General features: G+C 44.5%; 1 protein-coding gene across 1 annotated transcript; it reads right to left on the bottom strand.

Moving 5' to 3' along the window:
- Positions 1-12,398: 12,398 nt before the first annotated feature.
- LOC127335060 (uncharacterized) lies at positions 12,399-15,379 on the bottom strand. The gene is made up of 6 exons (XM_051361649.2): positions 15,047-15,379; positions 14,719-14,817; positions 14,584-14,625; positions 14,315-14,444; positions 13,311-13,415; positions 12,399-12,958 (listed from the first exon to the last, which is right to left on the bottom strand). The coding sequence occupies exons 1-6, from the start codon at positions 15,281-15,283 to the stop codon at positions 12,837-12,839; spliced, it is 735 nt and encodes a 244-aa protein (XP_051217609.1). The 5' UTR covers positions 15,284-15,379; the 3' UTR covers positions 12,399-12,836.
- Positions 15,380-26,713: the final 11,334 nt, after the last annotated feature.

Raw genomic sequence — 26,713 nt, 5'->3', positions numbered from 1 at the left:
CTTTCATTACCATGTTTCTTAGCAGTAAAATCTTCTTTAGCTTACTTTTTATTTTTAGCATGCTTTTAGGTTCATCTTCAACCTCTTCTTTATCAGAAGCATCATTCTTATCATTATCTTTATCATGTTCATTACCACTTTCAGTTTCAGCATCAGAAATAGAAATACTATTAGGATCATTAACAGGTTCAGAGGATTCAATAGCAGTAGCAGTAGTGAAATATCAGTAGCAGTGTAACAAAGACAGCAGTAGTGATTATAGTAAACAGCAGGATTAAAATACTGTAGGCACAGGGATGGATGAGAGAAACTCATATAACAATCAAAGTAGGGCATTTGCAGATAGTGATAAAACGGTGTCCAAGTACTAAACAATCCATATACATGTGTTCCATATTTAGCCGTACATGCTTGCAACGAGAAACTTGCACAACATCTTTTGTCCTACCAGCCGGTGGCAGCCGGACCTTTAGGGAATCTACTGGAAATTAAGGTACTCGTTTTAATAGAGCACCGGAGCAAAGCATTAACACTCCGTGAACACATGTGATCCTCATATCACCGTCTTCCCCTCCGGTTGTCCTAATTTCTGTCACTTTGGGGTCTCGGGTTCCGGACAGCGACATGTGTATACAACTTGCAGGTAAGATCATAAAACAATGAATATCATCATGAAACAATAACATGTTCAGATCTGAGATCATGACACTCGGGCCCTAGTGACAAGCATTAAGCATAACAAGTTGCAATAATATCATAAAAGTACCAATTACGGACACTAGGCACTATGCCCTAACAATCTTATGCTATTACATGACCAATCTCATCCAATCCCTACCATCCCCTTCAGCCTACAGCGGGGGAATTACTCACACATGGATGGGGGAAACATGGCTGGTCGATGGAGAGGCGTCGGTGGTGATGATGGTGATGATCTCCTCCAATTCCCCGTCCCGGTGGAGTGCCAGAACGGAGTTTCTGGTCCCGAGACGGAGTTTCGTGACGGCGGCGGTGTTCTGGATGGCTTCTGGCGATTTCGTCTATTCCTCGTGCGTTTTTAGGTCGAAGACCTTAAGTAGTCCAGAGGGGGGCATCGGAGGCTGGCCGAGGCGGCCTCACCATAAGGCGGCCCCCCTCCTAGGCCGCGCCGGCCTATGGTGTGGAGGCCGTGGGCCTCCCCCTGGCCTGCCCTTCTCGCTCCGTGAGTTTTCTGGGAAAATAGACCCTTTGACATTAATCCCGGGGATTTTCCTGAAAGTTGAGTTTCTGCACAAAAACGAGACACCAGGGCAATTCTGCTGAAAACAGCGTTAGTCCGTGTTAGTTGTATCCAAAATACACAAATTAAAGGCAAAACAAAAGCAAAAGTGTTCGGAAAAGTAGATACGTTTTGGACGTATCAATGACCTCCATCTCCGAGTCCTCAGCGCCCTCTCCTCCCCATCCCCTTGGGTATCGTCCACCTCCTAGTATTAAGAATGGGGTTCAAGATGCCGGCGGTCTCGGTCTACAAAGAACAAGCAATGTTTCATATACCGGCCATATGAAACATGGCCGACTGACAAGGTATTAACTTGTCAATGCCTATGGATTGTAGGCTAGGGTTTAGTTGGAAGTAGAGGGCAAGTAGATCTCGAAGGTTTCAGCCGAAAAGTACTCGACGATTATGAAAACTAGGGTTTGTAAACAATGATTCGATGATTTCTGCGTCCCTCGACTCCCCCTTATATAGGAGGCGGAGCCGAGGGATTCGTGCAGTACAAGTTACAGAGTCCGGGAAGGTTTCTAACTCATCCCGCAAGGTTACAAATAAGACTTTCTATTACAACTCTAGCTTTCCTTAATAATATATCTTGATCTTCCGAACCTTCTTATTCTTCGGGTAGTGGGCCTTCAGTAAACCCCGGGTACTATCTTCGGCAGGCCCATTTGGGATGCCTATGTCAGTAGCCCCCGAGATTTTGCTTGAATCGCAGAGTTAAGGAAAATCTCCACTGTTTATTTTTATTCGACAACTTCAACTTCTATGTATTTCTTCTCATAAACTTCTATATTTTACAGCGATAATGGTAGTTGGGGCTAGTTCATCTGACGGATCAGGTACTAGTTAACTGCTCTCGTGGCAATCCGCAAAAACCTACTTCAAGATCACGTCCCTGGACATGACCTCGGGATACTGGTGTAAACTTCGACAGGTGCCGCTTAAGGTCTTACCATTCTGTTGAGTCCCAGTAAAATTTATCGGGTACCTAACGCGTCCGTTAGGATTTTTCTTCGTATCTGTTGATACGGACAAAAGTAGCAGAGCGCAGTCTTTGGCGATGCTACGCCCAGCAGAACGGATCTGGGGTCTTACCTTCGCAAATTTGCGGCATTCAGAAATTGATCGCAACTTTGGCGTTCTGAGAATATATTGTCGAGTGCTTTTTCGGCTGTTGGAATGGCACATTTTATCGAGTCAAAGATGACTTATATTGCTCTCCCGATGGGAGTATATGCAGAGTTATTTATAACTCGAAATATACTCTTTTGCTCTGCTATCTTTCTTTTTGCTCTTTCATTCTTTTCTCGTCTTCCTTCTTCTCTCTTTTTTATGATTTCATCGGGCACACGAGCAGCGTTCCCGATGGGAGTAGCCCCCGAGGCTACAACCAAGGACTTGTACTTGGTTGTAGGCTCCACGCCTTATGCCGCTATATTTTCTTTTTATCTCCCGAAGTTTTATAATTCCTCGGGTGCGCGAACAGCGCTCCCGATGGGAGTAGCCCCCGAGGCTATGAGCAAATATTTTGTATTTGATCATAGGCTCACGCCATTTCTATTTTGTCTTTCTGGATCTTTTTTCTTTTTTCCAAAGTAGCCCCCGAGCATTTGATCAAAAACTTGTATTTGATCAAAGGCCCAGCATTATTTTTCCATGTCGCCTTTTATGAAGCTGTTTAGTCGATTTTTTCCTTCTGCCAAGGTGATGTTATTGCTGACGATAGCCACGATTGCTAGCGACAAGTCTGTTCTCGCTGCCATGCGGGCCCAATTGATCCACTTTCTTGACACGTCGTGCAAGTGGGGGACACACGTCCTCCGCTTTTTCTGGCGCACGCACCGTAACTTCCCCAACGTTAAGTTACTTTTTTACCCTTGTTGCCACGTGGCTATCATCTGTCACACATGTTCCTTATCCAACGGTTCGTCGTTTCACCGCACCCTTATATAAGATCATCTTCTTCCTCCTTGAGCACTTCCGCTCGCGCCGTCCTCCTTTTCTCATCTGCAAATTTCCTTCTGCGATCCACAACCTCCTAAGCTCCTCGCCTCCAAGCTGCAAACCCTGCGCCATTGTTGATGCCACCGCGTCGATTGACAAGGCACAGCACGCCAGAATCCTCCATGGCCGTCGTGGATCTTGGAGCGGCAGAGTGGGAAAGATCGAAAATTTCCACTCAAGACATCAACATGCTGAAGAAGCTGGGGATCAGCAAGAAACCCAAGGCATTGTGCTTCCCCAGTGAGGAAAGCTACCCAACCCCTCCAATGGGGTACCGGGTAAGTTTTGTCGATCACCTCATCCGTGGTCTGTCCGCCCCCATTCATCCTTTTCTCCGTGGACTTCTCTTTATCTACGGTCTGCAACTCCACCACCTCACGCCAAATTCAATCCTCCATATCTCCATTTTCATCACTTTGTGCGAGGCCTTTCTTGGCGTCCAGCCTAACTGGGCGCTATGGAAGCGCATTTTCTTCTGCCGCCGTAATGGCTCGCCCAATATCGCCTATAATATAGGCGGTGTTGTAATTTCTGTTCGGCCCACTGTCGACTACTTCGACGTCAAGCTTCCTGACTCAGTTCAAGGATGGCGCAAGAAGTGGTTGTACATTCAGGAGGAGAACCATGGATGTGCGGAGGACAACATCCCTCCTTTTGATGGCGCCAAGAAAATCTTTCGCCGCCGCTCCTGGGACGCGGAGGCCACCGAAGAAGAAAGGGCGTCGACAGAAACCTTGATGGCTCGTATCCACGAGTTGCAAAATACTCGCGGCAAAGAGTTATCGGGTATCCAAATCACTGCATACTTTCTTAGGACTAGAGTGCAGCCGCTTCAGGCTCGCAAATATCCTCTCTGGAAATATGCCGGCGACAAGGACGTAGATCGGCTGTTGGTGAATTTGGAGGTCAAGGATTTAGAAAGACTTGTCCGAAAAATTTCATCTCTCAGCAAAAAAGATGTTGTCCCTTCTTCTTGCCGTGTGACGCCATTCAGCGCCGCCAATCCACTTCCCGAGGTAATCTTTGTCTATTGTCTTGTTGTTGCTTTGCTATCTTTTTTGTAACTTCATTTCTGACATCTCTCCCTGTTTTATTTTGCACAGAATCATCCAGACCTTGTCTCGCTTCCTCCTCTTCCTGAAGGTGGAGAAGTCGAAGAAAGGGCTATTGTCACTGATGACAATCAAGAAGCTCCGTCTTTTGTGAATGAACCCGTGGATTCTCGAAAATCTGCGGGATCTTCCGAAGGCACTGCATCGACACTATCTCCTCCTCCCGCTGTTTCTCCAAAAGGCAAAAGGAAGAGGAATGACGTCGAAGATTCCGGCACTTCCAAAGCCGAAGAAGTTGATCCTTCTCGTCAGAAGGAATCTTATGATCCATATCTCGCATCCCTCGTCAGCTCGTAAGTCACCTTGATTTCCCCTTATTTCTGTAGTCGAAGTTTTTTGTCTCATCTTGCTTTTTATGCTGTCAATCTTTAATCGCAGTGATGATGAGGAAGAAGTACCAACTCGTGACGTGGCTCCTCGAACGAGCGCGTCACGTACTTTACTTGTTTCGGAGACGCTAGTTGAAGGAGAAGAATCCTCGCCTCCTCAACAAAACGTCGTCACCACCACTCCTCCTTCAAGCCCCCTTGCTCCTTCACCAAAAAGGACAAGGGTTGAAACGATCATCGAGCCTGCCCCCCAATTGGGTAGCTCTTCTACTCTGCTCTTGGATGATGTAAGTTTTTTAATTTTCTTGCCAGTATCTATATTTCCTCTATTTGCTTTTTTACGTCTTCATTCTTTTTCCATACCGATGTTTCTCTTTCTTTGTTCTTCTTTGACAGCCCATGATCAAAGAGCTTATTCGCATCGGATCCCAATTCATTGGGTACCGTGAGTATGCCAGCAGAACTGAAGGTAATAACTTTTTTGCTGTCGTTGTTTCTGACTTCTTGCTCTTGTTTTTTTGTCGCAATTTTGACCTTTCTTTTCTATTTCGACAGAAAAACTTGCAGAGGCCAACAAGCTTGCCGACACTCTTGCTCAAAAACTGGAGCAAAGTGAAGCGGCCCGCAAGAAAGCCGAACTTGTTGCTAGCGAAGCCAAAGCAGAGGCTAATGAAGCCAAGGCAAAAGCTGCTAGTGTCGAGGAACTGCAGAAGAGACTTGAAGATGCTGAAGCTGCTTTAAACGAGCACAAAGCCGCACAGGACACCCGTGAAAAGGGAATCCTCAAGCACTTGAACACGCAAAATCGTCGCTTTCTCGGTAACTTTGTTGATCCCTTCTATTTTTCTTAAGACTTGCTTTCTTTTGTTTTTACTTGCTGTCGACTAACATATAATTTCTATGGCAGGTCAAACAAGCCAAGATTTTGACCTTGAGAATCCCACCAATGATCCTCTGCTTGACGCACTTTCTTATCTGGAGTTTCATGGCCAAGAAATTTGCAAAGGCGTGGTGAATGCTGACGCAGGATTGTCGAAGTTGTTTCCCTACTTCTTCCCGAAGAAAGAGGAGCCTAAGACTTTCCTTGCCCTTGCCAAGGACTTCAATCCGCCAGAGGATCTTGGACTGAAGATGCGCCAGGAGAACATGAAGGTTGCTGTTGAGAACACTATTGCCTTGGTCGCTGATAGTCAACAAACTGTTGACTGGATGAAGGTTGGCGACACCGATCAAATAGAGCAATCAAGATGGAGGTCGTTGATCAAGGCAGCCAAGCCCAACACGAAGAAAATCCTGGCCTATCTCGGGATCAAACCATCTTCAACTCCTAGCTCATCAAGGCCGGAGGTCTAGTTGCATGCCTCTTTGTTTTTTTTTTGCTTTCTCTATCTCTTTTGCCCTTGTCGCCAATTTAGCTGTGGCGACAATTATCCTGGTAGTCCTTTTGGAGAAACTTCTTTGTAATGTCTATGTAAACTTTTCTAGAAATTGATGAAATTCCTTCTGGCACTATCATTGATCCTGGCGCTTTCTTTTCCAGTTAATATTTGATAACTATTCGACCAATCCTTGCTTTCCTATGCGAGGTCCATGTCGTTTGCGATGGACGTCGTCTTTTTCGGGTCTGTCGGGTGAATCTGCACCTACTTAGAATTTTTCTCGGTGTTGAAAGTTGATTCTTTATTTGGCCTTCCAACGTCTGGCAGCACGTCGTAGTCAGTCATACTCCTTGACGCCAGATACTCAGCTTGCATCCCGAAAGTTTCTGATATCCGATGAAAATCCTTATCACACTTATCGGCTAAGGCGAAGCTTCCTTTGACTGTGATTGGTCCCTTAGGTCCAGGCATCCTCCACAACAGGTATGTATAATGTGGTACCGCCATAAATCTAGCATATGCTGGTCGTCCCAACAGAGCGTGGTACTGTGACGGAAAATCCACAACTTCAAATTCCAGCTTTTCGATTCTATAATTCTCTCGGGTTCCAAACTGAACGTCGAGATTAATCTTCCCCAATGGATAACTTGGTTTCTCCGGTGTGATACCATGGAACCTCGTGTCTGTTGGCTTCAAGTTTGCTAGGGATATGTTCATCTTCCTCAATGTATCTGCATACATAAGGTTTAAGCTGCTGCCGCCATCTATGAACACTCGAGAGACATCAAATCCTGCAATAGCTCGGTAAGATAAGTCTTGACCGCCTGGTCGAGGGACTTGCTGCGGATGATCTGCTATGGTGAAACCAATATCTTGCCCTGACCAATTAAGATACTCGACTGTTGAGGCATTTTTTCTGCCATGAACACCTGTCGTGAAATTACTTTCTGAGCTCTATTGGATGGCCTTCCCTTCTGAATCATCGACACCGCTCCGTTGGAGTTAGGATCAACGTAAGGTGGTGGTGGAGGTGCTGCCGCTATTCTGAGCTGATGTCGGTTGTCTTCTGTAATCGCGGGAGGAGGTGGCAAGTGAATCTCGCTCCTGGGTTCTCGAGGATTTCTCTGTGCTGCTCGAGCGTTAGCGTGCTCGCCCACCTTAACATTGCCTCGAAAATTGCGACAATCTTTCTGCAGATGTCTGACCGTCTCTTTCCGTTCTTTGTCGAGGAAAAAGTGCATCTGACACGGCCCATTCATCATCTCTTCAGGAGACACGAAAGGCCTCGGGAACCTAGGCCCGCTATTTTGCCTGTTGTTTCGAGAATCGTCTCTATTATCGCCTCGCTGCTCATTGCTTCTCTGATAATCATCTCTGTTGTTTCCTCCTGTGTTTGCCCGAAAACCTGCCGAAATTTGTCCTGGAGCATCATAGTTCGGGTATTGCCGAGGAAATCGTCTCCTCGGTTGATAGTTTCGACCACGGTCCTCTTCTGGCGACCTGTGCCGTTTGTTGTGGACAGCATCTTCTCCATCTGCCCATCTGTTTGCTATTTCCATTAACGCGGATACTGTCTTTGGGTTGGTCCTTCCCAAGTCCTCGACAAAATCTCCACGCCTGATTCCTGCGACAAACGCATCTATCGCTCTCTCGTCAGATATATTTTCTGCCGAGTTTTTGATGATGTTCCACCTTTGGATATATTTTCTCATTGGCTCGTCCGGCTTTTGTCGACATGCACTCAACTCCTCCAACGACGCAGGTTTTTTGCATGTGGACCGGAAGTTCTTGACGAACACGTCCTCGAAGCTTTCCCAGCTGTCGATAGATCCTGGAGGAAGTTTCTTTATCCAAGATCGTGCGGCTCCACTCAAATGCACCTGGATGCTTTGCATAGCTGTTGCCCTGGTTCCTCCTGTGAGCTTCACCGTCTCGAGATAATCAACTAGCCGATCCTTCCGGATCTTGAAGGCCGTCGAATTTCTTGAAGTTGTCAGGTAACTTGAATCCTGAAGGGACTCGAGTTTTTCGGACTCTCCTCGTGAAGCACGGCAAGCCACACATATCCTCGTCGTTAAGCTCTGGGGATTGCCGATGTTCCCTTCTGCTTTGCCGTGCTCTGTCGACCCTTGCTTGTGCTGCCGTGTCTCTTGCTCCACTTGGTCCTTCAGGGGCTGCCGCTGCTGCTGCTGCAGGTCGTGGACTATTTTGCCTTGCCGTTCCTTCGGGAGGCGTTGATACAAACGCCGTCCCCATGGCTCCGACTCCTGCTATCGCCATGTTGTACAATGTTTCCCTTGGATCTCCTGGAGGTGGTTTAGATGCGAGGATAAAAGCATGTGTCGCTATATACCCAGCCTCTGGTGTCTTAGGGATGATGTTTCATCTTGTATCTATCGACATAAAGGACATGTCGAGGTTTTGGACCAAGTGCTCTCTTTCTGCTTCGGGTATGTGTTGTAACCTTGATCTCGCTCTGTTCCGAGCCTCCCTGTGGCTATCACCTGAAGTTCTAGATTATCGACTCAGCTCTGCCCTTCTCCTGCTGGATGCAGAAGCTGCCTCCTTTCTTCTGTTTAACTCAGCTGTCTGTTTTTCCAATTCCCTTGCCGCTCGTGCGAGCCTATATTGATATGCTTGTAATTCCTCTGGCGTGGCTGTGGTAGCCATTGGTTCTGAGCCGTCCATAGCTCTCGCGGCTCTATCCCACGCTGCTTGCGGGAGTTGAACTCTGTGTCGCGGCTGTGGCCCGACGTACTTATTGCCCAGGCCTCGTCGCAGATCAGAGGGATCGACGTATGGATTTCCCAGATCGTCGAAAGCCTCAGATGTTTCCTCTTGATCATTGCTTGGCTCTCCAATGGCATAAATCTGATGATATTTTGTATTCAGATCTATGTTGGGTTTGGTGACACCATCGTTGAGATTGGTGAAGACCTTGCCCACTGTAGTAGATTTGTCGATGAAGTCGTAACTGTCGACACTGCTTGAGCCATCGCTTATATATGAGTCCGCAGATGCCTCAAACGACATGTCGCTGAAGATCTTGGCGAGTTTCTCTCTTGCCTTGGTGCTGACGTAGCGTGTCGACGAGGTTTCTTCTTCTCCTGATTCGGTTGACGATGTATAGCTTGAAAAATCAGAATCGACCGCCGACGATCCCGACGAAATCGGAATTTCGACACGATACAATCCTTCCTTCTCGACGCGAAAGCGAAACCTTCCGAACGTCATCTCCATAGGCTCCGCCAGATACGCATATGCATCCAAACGGGAGGGTGGGTGAGGAACAAAATCGATAGGACCAGCAGCGATCTGTTTACCTCGATCCATTGCGTTGCTTGCGGTTGATGATGTCGAAGATCTTGAACGTGCCATCGAGATCAGATCCTTACGCCTCTAGTCCCCACAGACGGCGCCAATTGACAAGGTATTAACTTGTTAATGCCTATGGATTGTAGGCTAGGGTTTAGTTGGAAGTAGAGGGCAAGTAGATCTCGAAGGTTTCAGCCGAAAAGTACTCGACGATTATGAAAACTAGGGTTTGTAAACAATGATTCGATGATTTCTGCGTCCCTCGACTCCCCCTTATATAGGAGGCGGAGCCGAGGGATTCGTGCAGTACAAGTTACAGAGTCCGGGAAGGTTTCTAACTCATCCCTCAAGGTTACAAATAAGACTTTCTATTACAACTCTAGCTTTCCTTAATAATATCTTGGGCTTCCGAACCTTCTTATTCTTCGGGTAGTGGGCCTTCAGTAAACCCCGGGTACTATCTTCGGCAGGCCCATTTGGGATGCCTATGTCACCGACCATTTGCATACAACTCAAAAGAATCAAACTTTCATCCTAAATGTAGCACCGGCCGGCCATATGAACCAATACAACGCAAAAGAAACAATCTTTCATCCTAAATCTAGCACCTGCCGGCAATATGAACCAATACAATGCAAAAAAAATGCAAGTTTGGGGGTGAAATTATACCTCCTTAGAGGTTTACTGACTGACGGGCATTTCCTCGACCACCTGCTAGCCGTTCGGACCCAGTCCCTCGTCGTGCCGTCCGCCGAACAAGCTTCGTCCAATGCTGCTCCTGCTTGTGCCGGTTGAGTCGCCGTAGAACACATGTGCCCTAAGTAGCGCCAGAGAAGACGAGTCGAATGAGCGGTTCAGGTCAATGACGGGTCCGCGCATGCACGCCGCATGTGTGGTGGTCGTCGGCGAGAAGACATCGTCGTCCCCTTATGCTGGCTCGCTCTCGCCGATCTCAAGCGACGCGAATTGTTGCTGGCTCGGATGGGGGATGAAGCCCTCGCTGATGAAGGCTGGCGACAAAGGCGATGTTCCCCGAGCATGAATAAACAATTCTCTCGCTCTTTTGACCAGAAAAAATTTTCAAATTTTTTTCACATGGATAATACTCAACTTCCTCGCCCCACTTACCCGGGAGAAATACCGAGTTTTGGAAAATAAAATACTCCTCCGTCCGCCAGCTCTTTTAGCCAGAAAAAATAGTATTGCCTTCTTCTAGAGTAATTTCGAACAAATTTTGGAAAAAATATTCATTTTTTTCCATCTGGGATTCTCTCCCCTTTCCATTATAAGCATAACGGAAATACAAGATTCAGTCTTACAGCCAGCACCGCAAAAGGAACAGAATGATAAAAGGGAAAGAACAAGTTACCCAGTTAACAGAGGATACAGTTTTATGGTAGGAAAACCCGCTGCATTGATCTCGACATCGACGACCAAGCTACGGGGCAAAAAACCTACCCCTAAACTACAGAAAACAAAAGGGAACAACCACAAGAGATATCCAGGATGACAAGACACAGCCGCCATCTACACCACATCCAAAAGAAGACATCCCAGCACCAAACTCAAGAACCGCCATTTGTAATCATCAGTACATTCTGCCCGGCCGAAGGAGTTGGTGGTGCCAGCGGAGTTTCAGTGTGCAGAGCAGATGCCCGTTGTAGAATCTGATCAGCTCCCGCTTTGATCTTGTCGCCATCCTCCGCACCATACAAACCTTCCCAAGAATGCATGAAAGAACAAATCGTAGCAATTGACACCAAGGGAAAGCGAACCATAACATGATCAAAGGTAATCTTGTTCCTCACATTCCAAATGCCCCAACAAATAGCAGCAAGCAAAAACATATGAAATCTCTTTCCTTTTGGATAGAATCGGTATAACCAAGCAATGCTTTGCCAAAGAGATAAAGGACAAAGATTAGATCCTAAAATTCCTCCCAAAGTACCCCAAACCACCTTGGCATTGGAGCATTCGAAAAACAAATGTCTTGCCGATTCATGTTGAGCACAAAAGGAACATAGAGGTGATCCAGGCCATTTCCTTTTTTTCAAGTTATCTCTTGTCAGGATGGCATTTTGAAAAAGTTGCCACATAAAAACTTTTATTTTCAAGGGGAGTTTTGCTTTCCAAATCCACTTATTGTGTGAACCGGCCAAGGGTCTCTCAAGGTACTGATACATTGATTTGGTAGAAAATCTACCATTAGTATTTAAACTCCAGGAAATCCCATCAGCAACAGAGGAAGAAGGATGAGCTAAAGCACAAGTTTTAATATGCTCCCATTGTGCAGCCATAGCAGGAGGCATCCTTCTCCTAAAAGGCACATCCATTCCACTATCAATGACTTTCTCAAACGTCCAATCTTGCCCTTGACAAATGTCAAATAAGGCAGGGAAGGATTCAACCAAGGGAGTATCATTAAGCCAGGGATCAATCCAGAACCTCACCAAGTCCCCTTTGTTCAGGATAACCCTTCTCCCCGCAAAGTAATATTCCTTTACTTTCAACAAGGTTTTCCACCCAGAAGAATCATGCACCCTAGGTTTGACCGACGCCACCGACTTATTATGAAGGTACTTTGCTTTAATAATCTGTTGCCACAACCCATTTTGAGTCTCTAATTTCCACCACCACTTACACAAGAGGCTAATGTTTTGCTTCCTCAAATCTTTAACCCCAAGGCCCCCTTTCTTTTTAGATCGACAGATTCTTGTCCACTTAACCATGCAATACTTTTTTTTCTTTTGTTTTCCAGCCCAAAAGAAACTCCTTCTATGTTTATCAAGCTTTTCTAAGAAGGTTTTTTTCAACAGGAACATGGACATATAAAAGTAAGGGATACCAGATAAACTGGAATCCAACGGGATTAGGCGCCCACCCAGAGTGGCTGAGTCAGGAATCCAATTTTTTCAACATCTTGGCATCAAGAAAATCCCAATCCGTATTTTTTAAGTTGGCAAAGGAAAAAAATATTCATAATTTGGGGAAAATAATATTCAATTTATCCCGCAGAAATGCTTAGCTTTAAAAAATAAAAATTCTCCACTTTCCGCTGCCTCTTTGAGCTAGAAAAAAATAGCACTTCCTTCTTCTTAAGTAACTTCTACAAAATCTCTACCGTCCGATGCTACTTTTATCCGGGAAAAATACTATTGCCTTTCTCTCCAGTAACTTTGGACAATAATACTATGTTACACGTCGCCTTATTTCCAACAGTAATCTTTTCATTGAATAGTGATTTTCGCCAGCGGTAACTTCAACGGAAACTCCAACAATAATCTTACGAACAATTTTCAACTTTAATCTTGACAACCAAGGGTGTGACATGCCGCTGCGCATTGCTTCCTATTGAGGACGAGTTACAACTGCATCAGCATGCTTTGCCTATATTATGAATTTGATAGGAATTCAGACAATAATTTCCTAGGTCCTATCAGATGCAGATTTCTTTTTCGTCAACATCAGCGGGTGCTTCGGCCTTTGTGGATGAATGTCCAGATATCTCCTTTTCCATCTTGTCAAGGAAACATGACATAACTTCCAGACTTTTCTCATCTGCATGACAACAAGCATAGTTTTACTTCGGCCGTGTCATTCATAAATTGAGTAAAAAGAAAGGACTAAGTAACTAATGGCTTTCTTAATGTCTATGCGATCTTTAAAAGTTCTTTCATTCAAAAATATGTTTCCCGGACATCCAGAATTAGACGAACAGAGCGAAACAGAAGTTTGTTTCCAGCTAAAGTTTTCGATCTTGTTGCCTCCTATCACACACAGATCATGTTTACAGTTTACCTACAGATTCCTTCTTAATTTTTAGTTACCAAATTTAGTACAGTGGATCAATATTCACTTTGTTAACTTTATAGAGTTCAGAGGAGCTTGGTCAATGAAAACATGAGCTTACCAACAAGCCTTGGGACCGTGTGTCCCTTTGGGTGCCGTATGATGAAGGGATCCACAAACGACTGTATGAGCTTTTCACCATCGTTTTTAAGGAAGTCATTGTCACCTGCACATCACATAAACCCAAGTTTAATGGTTGTTTGGTAACCACTATGTGGACCAACAAAGGCTTCAAATGTTTGAAAATAAATATTTGAACTTCAGTTACAATTTTTTTTTTAAATTGTCCTGGAATGATCACAAGAACTACACCATCGCCTGAAGTAGTTAACAAAAATGATGATAAAGGCGATAGTCTCAGAAATGATACCATCAAAGGATGTGTCAAAGTTTCATCCGTAATACGGAGTATATGACTATTAATCTGCTATTTATCACCAAAAGAATATATCAAGCTTCTGGAACCTTTTCATTAGATTATTCCTATGAAAATTTTCCATCCATTCATCTGCTAACTTCTGTTATTAGAATGCACATGGAGCTTCTGGGAGCTTTACGAAGCACGCAGTAGGTGTGAGCAGTGGCGGAGCGTGGCAAGTAACAAAGACAGGGCCAATCAGTTAAGATAGGGCCGGTTTCCATAAACCTTAAGCCATAACACTATTCTAAGCCTGCTAATAGGCTTGCATTTCAAAGAAAAGACTGGGCCATGACCCAGTATGGCCTCAATGGCGCGCCGCCTCTGGGTGTGAGCACTTTAAGCACATTGCGTAAACAACATAGACATTAGAGAAGAGGGCTATACATGAAGCAGACGTGTGCATCCTGGTTATGCAGAGGCTGAGTGTAATTGCTTTTCAAAGTAATAAAGCATCCATTATCGAAAACATGAAGCAGACGTGTGCCGGTTTAATAAAAGAAGACAGACATAGGCAGGAACCCCCTTTGGAGCAAACCAAAAAAAGTAAACTAGCCAACAAATCTACCACTCTAGTACTCTACCTAAAAAAGTAAACATAGCAATTGCAATGGTCTATCAATTCTGTGCAGGAAAGATTAAAGTACCGAGGAAGTGCAGCGAGGGGATTTTGATCTTGTTGGCGTAGGGCTGTTCGGACACAGTCTGTGAGCGGAATCGGGCGCCGCTTATGATCATGAGGAACTTGATCTTGGGAACTCTAGTCAGGGCCAATCCCTGCCAACAAAACAGAGAGCAGGGAGCTAAAGAAGTTGCATGATTATGAATCAGCATAGCTATATACTAACACCACTCAGCTTTCGAGCTGGAGTTATGCGCTAATAAGGTTAGCAGTATCGAATATCGATCGGCTTACTTGTTGCTGGAGCCCGACAAGCGCAGCAGATAGAACCGAACCCTGATATCAACATAACAATTTGCAATCGTTAACTTACAAACTGAGTAGAGAGTATATGCCTGCAGAATAACTAGCTGTTCCCAGCCCTATTACCTGGGAGAAACCCATGAGCCCATCGAAGGGCCCTTCTTTGATCATGAGCTCCTCGATGTAATCGAAGCATTTGTCTAGATTCCTGTACTCCGTGAAGCCCTGTCGGAACAGAAAAATCCATAAATATGACAGGAAAACTGGTGTCATGCTCCCCCAAATTCGTGGTATATGCACGTTCGACAGCCTGGGGAGAAGAAAACAAGAGGAGCGGATAAAATAACAAAAAGGCGCTACGAACCACACCAAATTGAATTAGTTTGAGATGACAGATTGATAGATCAGGGAGCCATGGGAGCAATGCGGTGGTGCGAGGGGAGAAGGCGCGGACCTTGTCGAACTGGAACCACTCGTAGTAGGGCGGGTCGAAGATGCCGTCGACGTCGGACTTTCCCTCGGCGGGGAAGGGCGCGTCGGGGAAGACGAGGTCGAGGCGCGCGGTGACCTCGTCGGGCCACTTCCCCACCACCTGCTTCCGCATGATCTCGCCGCTGGTCCTGAAGCCGTGCAGGCACAGGAACCTCGGCCGCCTGGCGCCCACCCCGCCGCCGGCAGCGAGGCTGCCCATCCTGCCAATTGGAGGTGGAGGAGTTGTTCGGGCGGGCTGGAGTCTGGTGTGTCTGCGCTGGCTAGAGGGAGAGAATGCCGGTGGGGGCGTGCGGCGTTCGATGGGTTTTTATTCTGTTCGCTGGGGGCGTAGACCGCGTGGACGCTGGAACTGGATGGGAAGGTGCGGTGGGGCCCACCCGGCTGTGGGGTCCGCGTCGTGGTGGGTTGGTTTGTCTGAGCGAGCGAGCGGTGGCCGACTGGCCGCGACACGCACGTCGTCGCACGAGCCGATGGTGAGGGGAGCGTGGTACCTGTATGGTGGTGATGATCCGACAGAATCAGTACATGAGAGGTGACTAAATCAGTACAAACGATATGCTAATGGACACTATCATACATAATGTTTTTTTAACAATTAATTTATTTTCGTGCTTAAATCCATATCTTTGGTGATTTTTCTTGTCTTTACTTGCTATACAGCATCAAATATGACGCTTATTTCTTATCCCTCTAAATTTTTCAGAAAACCCGTTGCGGCACCCCGCAACCACAAATGGCAGAATCAGTATATGAGCAGCTAACCATGTGCTTCCAAAGCAAGGAAAGCCTAAATAAGTGCAAATGAAAGCGTGTTAATATGCCAATGGATGCTAACATTTGGGTTAATTATTGGTTTGCCACTACAGTCCGCGCATGACTCAGTTTTGCCACTAGAGCAGAATTGTGCTCAGTTTTGCCACCGCTTCTGGCGCAGCTGCTCCGTCGAGGCCAAACGGCCAGGCTTCAAACGTTTTCGTCTCTTGCCGTTAGTGAAAGTGGGGCCAGATCTTACAGGTAGGACCGCGCAATGATAAATAGGTGAAGACCGAACTACCCCTGCTCCCGCCACACAACAACACACCGATCCACTGCACCCACCACCATACGCGCCCCTGCCGGCACCACCTGCGCCGCCACCACCTGCGCCACCGCGCGGCCGTCCCGCGTGGACACCTTCTCCACCGCCACCGCCTCCAGGAGCACCTGCTCTGCCCCACCGTCTTGCGACGTAGTCGCTCGTTCCGCCACTGCGCCCTCCACCTGCTCGACGAAATGGCTAGTGGCAGCGACGACCTTGGCGAGGCAGGCGTCGGGCCGGAGACCCGCCGCGTCCACGACTGGGTTCCCAAGGGGTAAGCCTTGTTCCTATTGAGCTCAACGATCCGAAAACTAAAGGGTCTTTATTTGGCGGATTTGCTTGACAAGAGAAGGGTAGAATACATGCAGAAATTTCTTGTTCGTGCAGGAATAGCCGAGGCAAAATTCATGGGACACATTATAATCCCTTCCGTGATGAATGAATTGAAGCAGAAAACAAGAGGCTTGGAAATGGACATGACTCGTTGCTCAGCTACAACGGCAGAGGTATCATTTTTGGATAAAGAGAAGAGGGAATGGAGATATCCAGTGGATTTAGAAGCTAGAACTTGCAGTTGTAGGCAATGGCAGATAACTGGGTTGCCATGCATTCATGCCTTGTTTTTCATCACTACTCTGTCAGGTCAAGCAGGTAACATACAACAGTATGTGCATGATTACTACTCTGTTGCAAAGTTCAAAGCCACATATGCACATGCCTTACCTGCTTTGGAGGGAAAACAACAATGGGATCCAGTGGACCCTGGTTTTAAGCTTTGCCCTCCAGTTCTGAAGAGAGCAGCAGGTAGACCGAGGAAAAGTAGAATAAGACCTCGCAGCGAAGGAGCTGGATGATACGTCTCCGACGTATCGATAATTTCTTATGTTCCATGCCACATTATTGATGTTATCTACATGTTTTATGCACACTTTATGTCATATTCGTGCATTTTCTGGAACTAACCTATTAACAAGATGCCGAAGTGCCGATTCTTTGTTTTCTGCTATTTTTGGTTTCAGAAATCCTAGTAAGGAAATATTCTCGGAATTGGACGAAATCAAAGCCCAGGGGCCTATTTTCTCACGAAGCTTCCAGAAGTCCGAAGGAGAGACGAAGAGGGGCCACGGAGGGGCCACACCATAGGGCGGCGCGGCCCCCCCTTGGCCGCGCCGGCCTGTGGTGTGGGGCCCCGTGCCGCCTCTTGACCTGCCCTTCCGCCTATAAAAAGTCTCCGTGACGAAACCCCGCATGCAGAGCCACGATACGGAAAACCTTCCAGAGACGCCGCCGCCGCCGATCCCATCTCGGGGGATCCAGGAGATCGCCTTCGGCACCCTGCCGGAGAGGGGAATCATCTCCCGGAGGACTCTACGCCGCCATGGTCGCCTCCGGTGTGATGTGTGAGTAGTCTACCCCTGGACTATGGGTCCATAGCAGTAGCTAGATGGTTGTCTTCTCCCCATTGTGCTATCATTGTCGGATCTTGTGAGCTGCCTAACATGATCAAGATCATCTATCTGTAATTCTATATGTTGCGTTTGTTGGGATCCGATGAATAGAGAATACTTGTTATGTTGATTATCAAAGTTATGCTATGTGTTGTTTATGATCTTGCATGCTCTCCGTTACTAGTAGATGCTTTCTGGCCAAGTAGATGCTTGTAACTCCAAGAGGGAGTACTTATGCTCGATAGTGGGTTCATGCCCGCATTGACACCGGGACGATGTGTGAGAAAGTTCTAAGGTTGTGTTGTCTTGTTGCCACTAGGGATAAAACATTAGTGCTATATTCAAGGATGTAGTCACTAGTTACATTACGCGCCATACTTAATGCAATTGTCTCTGTTGTTAGCAACTTAATCTGGAGGGTTCGGATGATAACCTGAAGGTGGACTTTTTAGGCATAGATGCAGTTGGATGACGGTCTATGTACTTTGTCGTAATGCCCAATTAAATCTCACTATACTCATCATGATATGTATGTGCATTGTCATGCTCTCTTTATTTGTCAATTGCCCAACTGTAATTTGTTCACCCAACATGCTGTTCGTCTTATGGGAGAGACACCTCTAGTGAACTGTGGACCCCGGTCCAATTCTCTTTACTGAAATACAATCTACTGCAATACTTGTTCTACTGTTTTCTGCAAACAATCATCTTCCACACAATACGGTTAACTCTTTGTTACAGCAAGCCGGTGAGATTGACAACCTCACTGTTTCGTTGGGGCAAAGTACTTTGGTTGTGTTGTGCAGGTTCCACGTTGGCGCCGGAATCCCTGGTGTTGCGCCACACTACATCTCGCCGCCATCAACCTTCAACGTGCTTCTTGGCTCCTCCTGGTTCGATAAACCTTGGTTTCTTTCTGAGGGAAAACTTGCCGCTGTGCGCATCACACCTTCCTCTTGGGGTTCCCAACGGACGTGCTGACCACACGCATCAAGCAGATTTTCTGGCGCCGTTGCCGGGGAGATCAAGACACGCTGCAAGGGGAGTCTCCACTTCTCAATCTCTTTACTTTGTTTTTGTCTTGCTTAGTTTTAATTACTACTTTGTTTGCTGCACTAAATCAAAATACAAAAAAATTAGTTGCTAGTTTTACTTTGCTTGTTATCTTGTTTGCTATATCGAAAACACAAAAAAATTAGTTTACTTGCATTTACTTTATCTAGTTTGCTTTATTGTCTTGCACTCTATATTAAAAATACAAAAAAATTAGTTACTTTTGTCACCATGTCTAGCTCTGAACCTGTTACTTCTTCGCCTGAAGAATTAGTCTTCACTTTTAAACAAGGGGATGAGGAGAGTTTTAAGGATGCTTGGTCTAGAATTTTTACTTCTTATCGTAAAACTGAACCTCAAATGACTCTAAGTTTGCTCCTTAGTAATTTTTATTTTGGTCTTATGGTTCGCTATAGATATGCTTTGGATACTTTAGTGGGAGGAGATTTCCTTCATTGCAATGGGGATCAAGCTTTTAATGCCATAAAGAAGTTGGTTGCATCACATGATTCTGCTAATAACTTTGATTCAGTCCTCACTAGCATATATAGTAGATTAAATAATCTCGAGATAAGTACATCTCGCTTGAATGATAACTATTGCCACGTTTGTAATCGTCTTGAACAAGTTTTAGTGAACTCTAAACTCTCATTGTGGGATCCTGCTGTTAAAATTTTCATCGGTGATCGAACTCTCCATGCCTACTGTGATATTATGTATGAATTTTGCCTTATGCCTGAAAGTATTTATAAATATTTGAAACTTTGGGGAGTCGAGGAAGGAGGAGAAGAAATAACTCTCATTGATAACTCTACTATAATTCCTAAAGGAATAGCCGCAGGTGTGCATACAACCATTCTTGGAAGAACAATATCCATTGATTATCTTGTTGTTGAAACAGGAAAACTCACACTCGGAAGATCCCTGCTGAAACTATTGGGAGCAGTCATTGATGTTGGAGAAGGCACTCTGAAATTCACCTCTATACCGGGGGAAACTCATACATTTCCTAAACCCAAGGGAAAGAAAAACAATAAGAAAGGTAAGGGTAAAGCCCAAGGTAAGGTTGACACTTCGTCTCTTGATAATACTTGATACACACTTTCTGCGCCTAGCTGAAAGGCGTTAAAGAAAAGCGCTTATGGGAGACAACCCATGTTTTTACCTACAGTACTTTGTTTTTATTTTGTGTCTTGGAAGTTGTTTACTACTGTAGCAACCTCTCCTTATCTTAGTTTTGTGTTTTGTTGTGCCAAGTTAAGCCGTTGATAGAAAAGTAAGTACTAGATTTGGATTACTGCACAGTTCCAGATTTCTTTGCTGTCACGAATCTGGGTCCACCTCCCTGTAGGAAGCTCAGAAAATTAAGCCAATTTACGTGTGTGATCCTCAGATATGTACGCAACTTTCATTCAATTTGAGCATTTTCATTTGAGCAAGTCTGGTGCCATTTTGAAATTCGTCAATACGAACTGTTCTGTTTTGACAGATTCTGCCTTTTATTTCGCATTGCCTCTTTCGCTAAGTTGGATGAATTTCTTTGATCCACTAATGTCCAGTAGCATTATGCAATGTCCAGAAGTGTTAAGAATGATTGTGTCACCTCTGAATATGTCAATTTATATTGTGCACTAACCCTCTAATGAGTTGTTTCGAGTTTGGTGTGGAGGAAGTTTTCAAGGATCAAGAGAGGAGTATGATGCAACATGATCAAGGAGAGTGAAAGCTCTAAGCTTGGGGATGCACCCGGTGGTTCACCCCTGCATATATCAAGAAGACTCAAGCGTCTAAGCTTGGGGATGCCCAAGGCATCCCCTTCTTCATCGACAACATTATCAGGTTCCTCCCCTGAAACTATATTTTTATTCCATCACATCTTATGTGCTTTTTCTTGGAGCGTCGGTTTGTTTTTGTTTTTTGTTTTGTTTGAATAAAATGGATCCTAGCATTCACTTTATGGGAGAGAGACACGCTCCGCTGTAGCATATGGACAAGTATGTCCTTGGTTTCTACTCATAGTATTCATGGCGAAGTTTCTCCTTCGTTAAATTGTTATATGGTTGGAATTGGAAAATGATACATGTAGTAATTGCTATAAATGTCTTGGGTAATGTGATACTTGGCAATTGTTGTGCTCATGTTTAAGCTCTTGCATCATATGCTTTGCACCCATTAATGAAGAAATACATAGAGCATGCTAAAATTTGGTTTGCATATTTGGTTTCTCTAAGGTCTAGATAATTTCTAGTATTGAGTTTGAACAACAAGGAAGACGGTGTAGAGTCTTATAATGTTTTCAATATGTCTTTTATGTGAGTTTTGCTGCACCGGTTCATCCTTGTGTTTGTTTCAAATAAGCCTTGCTAGCCTAAACTTTGTATCGAGAGGGAATACTTCTCATGCATCCAAAATACTTGAGCCAACCACTATGCCATTTGTGTCCACCATACCTACCTATGCTACATGGTATTTTCCGCCATTCCAAAGTAAATTGCTCGAGTGCTACCTTTAAAATTCCATCATTCACCTTTGCAATATATAGCTCATGGGACAAATAGCTTAAAAACTATTGTGGTATTGAATATGTAATTATGTACTTTATCTCTTATTAAGTTGCTTGTTGTGCGATAACCATGTTCACTGGGGACGCCATCAACTATTCATTGTTGAATTTCATGTGAGTTGCTATGCATGTTCGTCTTGTCTGAAGCAAGAGAGATCTACCACCATATGGTTAAGCATGCATATGTTAGAGAAGAACATTGGGCCGCTAACTAAAGCCATGCTCCATGGTGGAAGTTTCAGTTTTGGACAACAATCCTCAAATCTCAAATGAGAAAATTATTAATTGTTGTTATATGCTTATGCATAAAAGAGGAGTCCATTATCTGTTGTCTATGTTGTCCCGGTATGGATGTCTAAGTTGAAGAATAATCAATAGCGAGAAATCCAATGCGAGCTTTCTCCTTAGACCTTTGTACAGGCGGCATAGAGGTACCCCTTTGTGACACTTGGTAAAAACAATGCATGTGATGATCCGGTAGTCCAAGCTAATTAGGACAAGGTGCGGGCACTATTAGTACATTATGCATGAGGCTTGCAACTTATAAGATATAATTTACATGATGCATATGCTTTATTACTACCGTTGACAAAATTGTTTCATGTTTTCAAAATCAAAGCTCTAGCACAAATATAGCAATCGATGCTTTTCCTCTATGGAGGACCATTCTTTTACTTTCAATGTTGAGTCAGTTCACCTATTTCTCTCCACCTCAAGAAGCAAACACCTGTGTGAACTATGCATTGATTCCTACATACTTGCTTATTGCACTTATTATACTACTCTATGTTGACAATATCCATGAGATATACATGTTACAAGTTGAAAGCAACCGCTGAAACTTAATCTTCTTTTGTGTTGCTTCAATACCTTTACTTTGAATTATTGCTTTATGAGTTAACTCTTATGCAAGACTTATTGATGCTTGTCTTGAAGTGCTATTCATGAAAAGTCTTTGCCTTATGATTCACTTGTTTACTCATATCATATACATTGTTTTGATCGCTGCATTCACTACATATGCTTTACAAATAGTATGATCAAGATTATGATGGCATGTCACTCCAGAAATTATCTGTGTTATCGTTTTACCTGCTCGGGACGAGCAGAACTAAGCTTGGGGATGCTGATACGTCTCCGACGTATCGATAATTTCTTATGTTCCATGCCACATTATTGATGTTATCTACATGTTTTATGCACACTTTATGTCATATTCGTGCATTTTCTGGAACTAACCTATTAACAAGATGCCGAAGTGCCGATTCTTTGTTTTCTGCTGTTTTTGGTTTCAGAAATCCTAGTAAGGAAATATTCTCGGAATTGGACGAAATCAAAGCCCGGGGCCTATTTTCTCATGAAGCTTCCGAAGTCCGAAGGAGAGACGAAGAGGGGCCACGGAGGGCCACACCATAGGGCGGCGCGGCCCCCTTGGCCGCGCCGGCCTGTGGTGTGGGGCCCCCGTGCCGCCTCTTGACCTGCCCTTCCGCCTATAAAAAGTCTCCGTGACGAAACCCCCGCACCGAGAGCCACGATACGGAAAACCTTCCAGAGACGCCGCCGCCGCCGATCCCATCTCGGGGGATCCAGGAGATCGCCTCCGGCACCCTGCCGGAGAGGGGAATCATCTCCCGGAGGACTCTACGCCGCCATGGTCGCCTCCGGTGTGATGTGTGACTAGTCTACCCCTGGACTATGGGTCCATAGCAGTAGCTAGATGGTTGTCTTCTCCCCATTGTGCTATCATTGTCGGATCTTGTGAGCTGCCTAACATGATCAAGATCATCTATCTGTAATTCTATATGTTGCGTTTGTTGGGATCCGATGAATAGAGAATACTTGTTATGTTGATTATCAAAGTTATGCTATGTGTTGTTTATGATCTTGCATGCTCTCCGTTACTAGTAGATGCTCTGGCCAAGTAGATGCTTGTAACTCCAAGAGGGAGTACTTATGCTCGATAGTGGGTTCATGCTCGCATTGACACCGGACAAAGGATGTAAAAGTTCTAAGGTTGTGTTGTCTTGTTGCCACTAGGGATAAAACATTAGTGCTATGTTCAAGGATGTAGTCACTAGTTACATTACGCGCCATACTTAATGCAATTGTCTGTTGTTAGCAACTTAATACTGGAGGGGGTTCGGATGATAACCTGAAGGTGGACTTTTTAGGCATAGATGCAGTTGGATGACGGTCTATGTACTTTGTCGTAATGCCCAATTAAATCTCACTATACTCATCATGATATGTATGTGCATTGTCATGATCTCTTTATTTGTCAATTGCCCAACTGTAATTTGTTCACCCAACATGCTGTTCGTCTTATGGGAGAGACACCTCTAGTGAACTGTGGACCCCGGTCCAATTCTCTTTACTGAAATACAATCTACTGCAATACTTGTTCTACTGTTTTCTGCAAACAATCATCTTCCACACAATACGGTTAACTCTTTGTTACAGCAAGCCGGTGAGATTGACAACCTCACTGTTTCGTTGGGGCAAAGTACTTTGGTTGTGTTGTGCAGGTTCCACGTTGGCGCCGGAATCCCTGGTGTTGCGCCACACTACATCTCGCCGCCATCAACCTTCAACGTGCTTCTTGGCTCCTCCTGGTTCGATAAACCTTGGTTTCTTTCTGAGGGAAAACTTGCCGCTGTGCGCATCACACCTTCCTCTTGGGGTTCCCAACGGACGTGCTGACCACACGCATCACTGGACTTGGACCGAGGAGACGTAAGTGCACAAGGTGTGGTGGGTCTGGTCATTTCGCTAAGTACTGTGATAACGCAGTAGATCCAGCGTTCGGAGAGTGTTTTGATGTTTCAAATGATGAGCAAAATGATGATAAAAATGAGGATGCAGTGGAGGCTACAAGTGATGATCCAATTGATGATCAATTGACGATCCAATTGATGAGCCAATTGATGTGCCACAAAATGATCAAATTGATGATCCAATTGATGATCCGATTGATGAGCCACAAAATGATCAAAATGATGATCCAATTGATGATCAAAATGATGATGATCCAATTGAGGAGAAAATTGAGGCTCCAAATGTTGGTGTCCAACCTTCTGTGGTTGTGAGTTCTACTTGGTATGTAAATCTTGCCAATACTAGTGTATATTTATCACTTGACACAATCTTACCGCCATTTGTTTTGTACAACTCTGTTGTAGGTTTGAACAAAGTTGTGGCAGTGAGCTCTGAGGTAAGGTGCCGACAACCAAGAGGAGAAGAAAAGAAGCAATGAGCACAAGGATCACAAGGAGCAAAGTGATGACAAGAAGCGCAAGGACCAAGAAGAAGCCGCAACGCTTTGTAGATGATTGAGTGGGAACCAACTAAAGTTCATGAATAATGTTGTATTTGTGTTTGAATGATGTTGGAATGATTAGAGTACATGTTTGAACTATGTTTGAATGATGTTGGAATGATGAGATTACATTAGACACATGGTTTTTTTGTTGAACAGCATGTAGACCATGTTTATCAACTAGAATGGGTACTATATGACATAACAAGACTATGTGAGAAGGATTTCCATTTTTTTGATTTTTTTTAAATTTTTTATGCTCATTACAAATTTAGTCAAACCTAACTTTGACCATCATTTTAGCAAGTTTGAAACATGGAATTGTAAAACTAAGCATGGATCCTTGTTATTCACTCCAAAATGAAGCTTTGGTGAGGTTTTTGAAACTTTTCATGTTCCAAACCCTAAACCTCTTGTCTTCACCCTCGAACTTGTACCCCAGTGTTTGAGATATTACATTAGACACATGTATTTTTTGTTGAACAGCATGTAGACTATGTTTATCAACTAGAATGGGTACTTAATGACATAACAAGACTATGTGAGAAGGATTTCCATTTTTTTATTTTTTTTGAATTTTTTATGCTCATTACAAATTTAGTCAAACCTAACTTTGACCATCATTTTAGCAAGTTTGAAACATGGAATTGTAAAACTAAGCATGGATCCTTGTTATTCACTCCAAAATGAAGCTTTGGTGAGGTTTTTGAAACTTTTCATGTTCCAAACCCTAAACCTCTTGTCTTCACCCTCGAACTTGTACCCTAGTGTTTGAGATATTACATTAGACACATGGTTTTTTTGTTGAACAGCATGTAGACCATGTTTGTCAACTAGGATGGGTACTATATGACATAACAAGACTATGTGAGAAGGATTTCCATTTTTTTTGAATTTTTTTGAATTTTTTATGCTCATTACAAATTTAGTCAAACCGAACTTTGACCATCATTTTAGCAAGTTTGAAACATGGAATTGTAAAACTAAGCATGGATCCTTGTTATTCACTCCAAAATGAAGCTTTGGTGAGGTTTTTGAAACTTTTCATGTTCCAAACCCTAAACCTCTTGTCTTCACCCTCGAACTTATACCCCAGTGTTTGAGATATCACATTAGACATATGGTTTTTTTTGTTGAACAGCATGTAGACCATGTTTATCAACTAGAATGGGTACTATATGACATAACAAGACTATGTGAGAAGGATTTCCATTTTTCTGATTTTTTTTCAATTTTTTATGCTCATTACAAATTTAGTCAAACCTAAATTTGACCATCATTTTAGCAAGTTTGAAACATGGAATTGTAAAACTAAGCATGGATCCTTGTTATTCACTCCAAAATGAAGCTTTGGTGAGGTTTTTAAAACTTTTCATGTTCCAAACCCTAAACCTCTTGTCTTCACCCTCGAACTTGTACCCTAGTGTTTGAGATATCACATTAGACACATGGTTTTTTTGTTGAACAGCATGTAGACCATGTTTATCAACTTGAATCGGTAGTATATGACATAAGAAGTCTATGTGAGAAGGTTTTCCATTTTTTCGATTTTTTTTGAATTTTTTATGCTCATTTCAAATTTGGTCAAAGCCTAACTTTGACCAGCTAACCCTATTCTTCTAGAAGGAAACCAGACCGATCCCTGGGTTGCTCTGTTTTGCATTCTGGACCGTTCACTGCGGTAACGCCAACCGTCCGATCTAGCCTTCTAGAAGGTTTCGAGGCCGATCCGTGGACACCCTCGTTCTTCAACATGATTGGTTCCTTTCTCTCCACGCGTACGGTGGGCTATAAGAACCTACACTGAAATGTCTGTTGGTCCGTTGGGCCGTCCCGCGTGTCTAGGCCCGCGATGCATGTGCCATGCAGGCGCCATGCCAACGCCCCTTTCCACGTACCTCACTCGTCGACGCCTTTTAATGCATCGAGGCAGCGTCTCAGCCTTGCCATCGTCTCAGCTCTCGCAGCGATGCAACGGCATCAGTTTTGCCATCGTCTCAGGCCGTGCCATCGTCGATCGCGTCAATACGCTTAATTATTTTTGGAAGACGGCTAGCCACGCGTTAATTCATTAGGAACCCCAATTATGAGCCAACCTCTTTATAAGGGGCCTCTCTTCCTCTCCCACACACCAACCGAACGAGCCTCTCTTCCTCTCCCTCTCCAAAGCA

Source organism: Lolium perenne, chromosome 2 (genome assembly GCF_019359855.2).
Source record: "Lolium perenne isolate Kyuss_39 chromosome 2, Kyuss_2.0, whole genome shotgun sequence".
NCBI lineage: Eukaryota > Viridiplantae > Streptophyta > Magnoliopsida > Poales > Poaceae > Lolium > Lolium perenne.
Note: the sequence above shows the minus strand (reverse complement) of the source record. Positions and strands in the feature narration are given on the sequence as shown.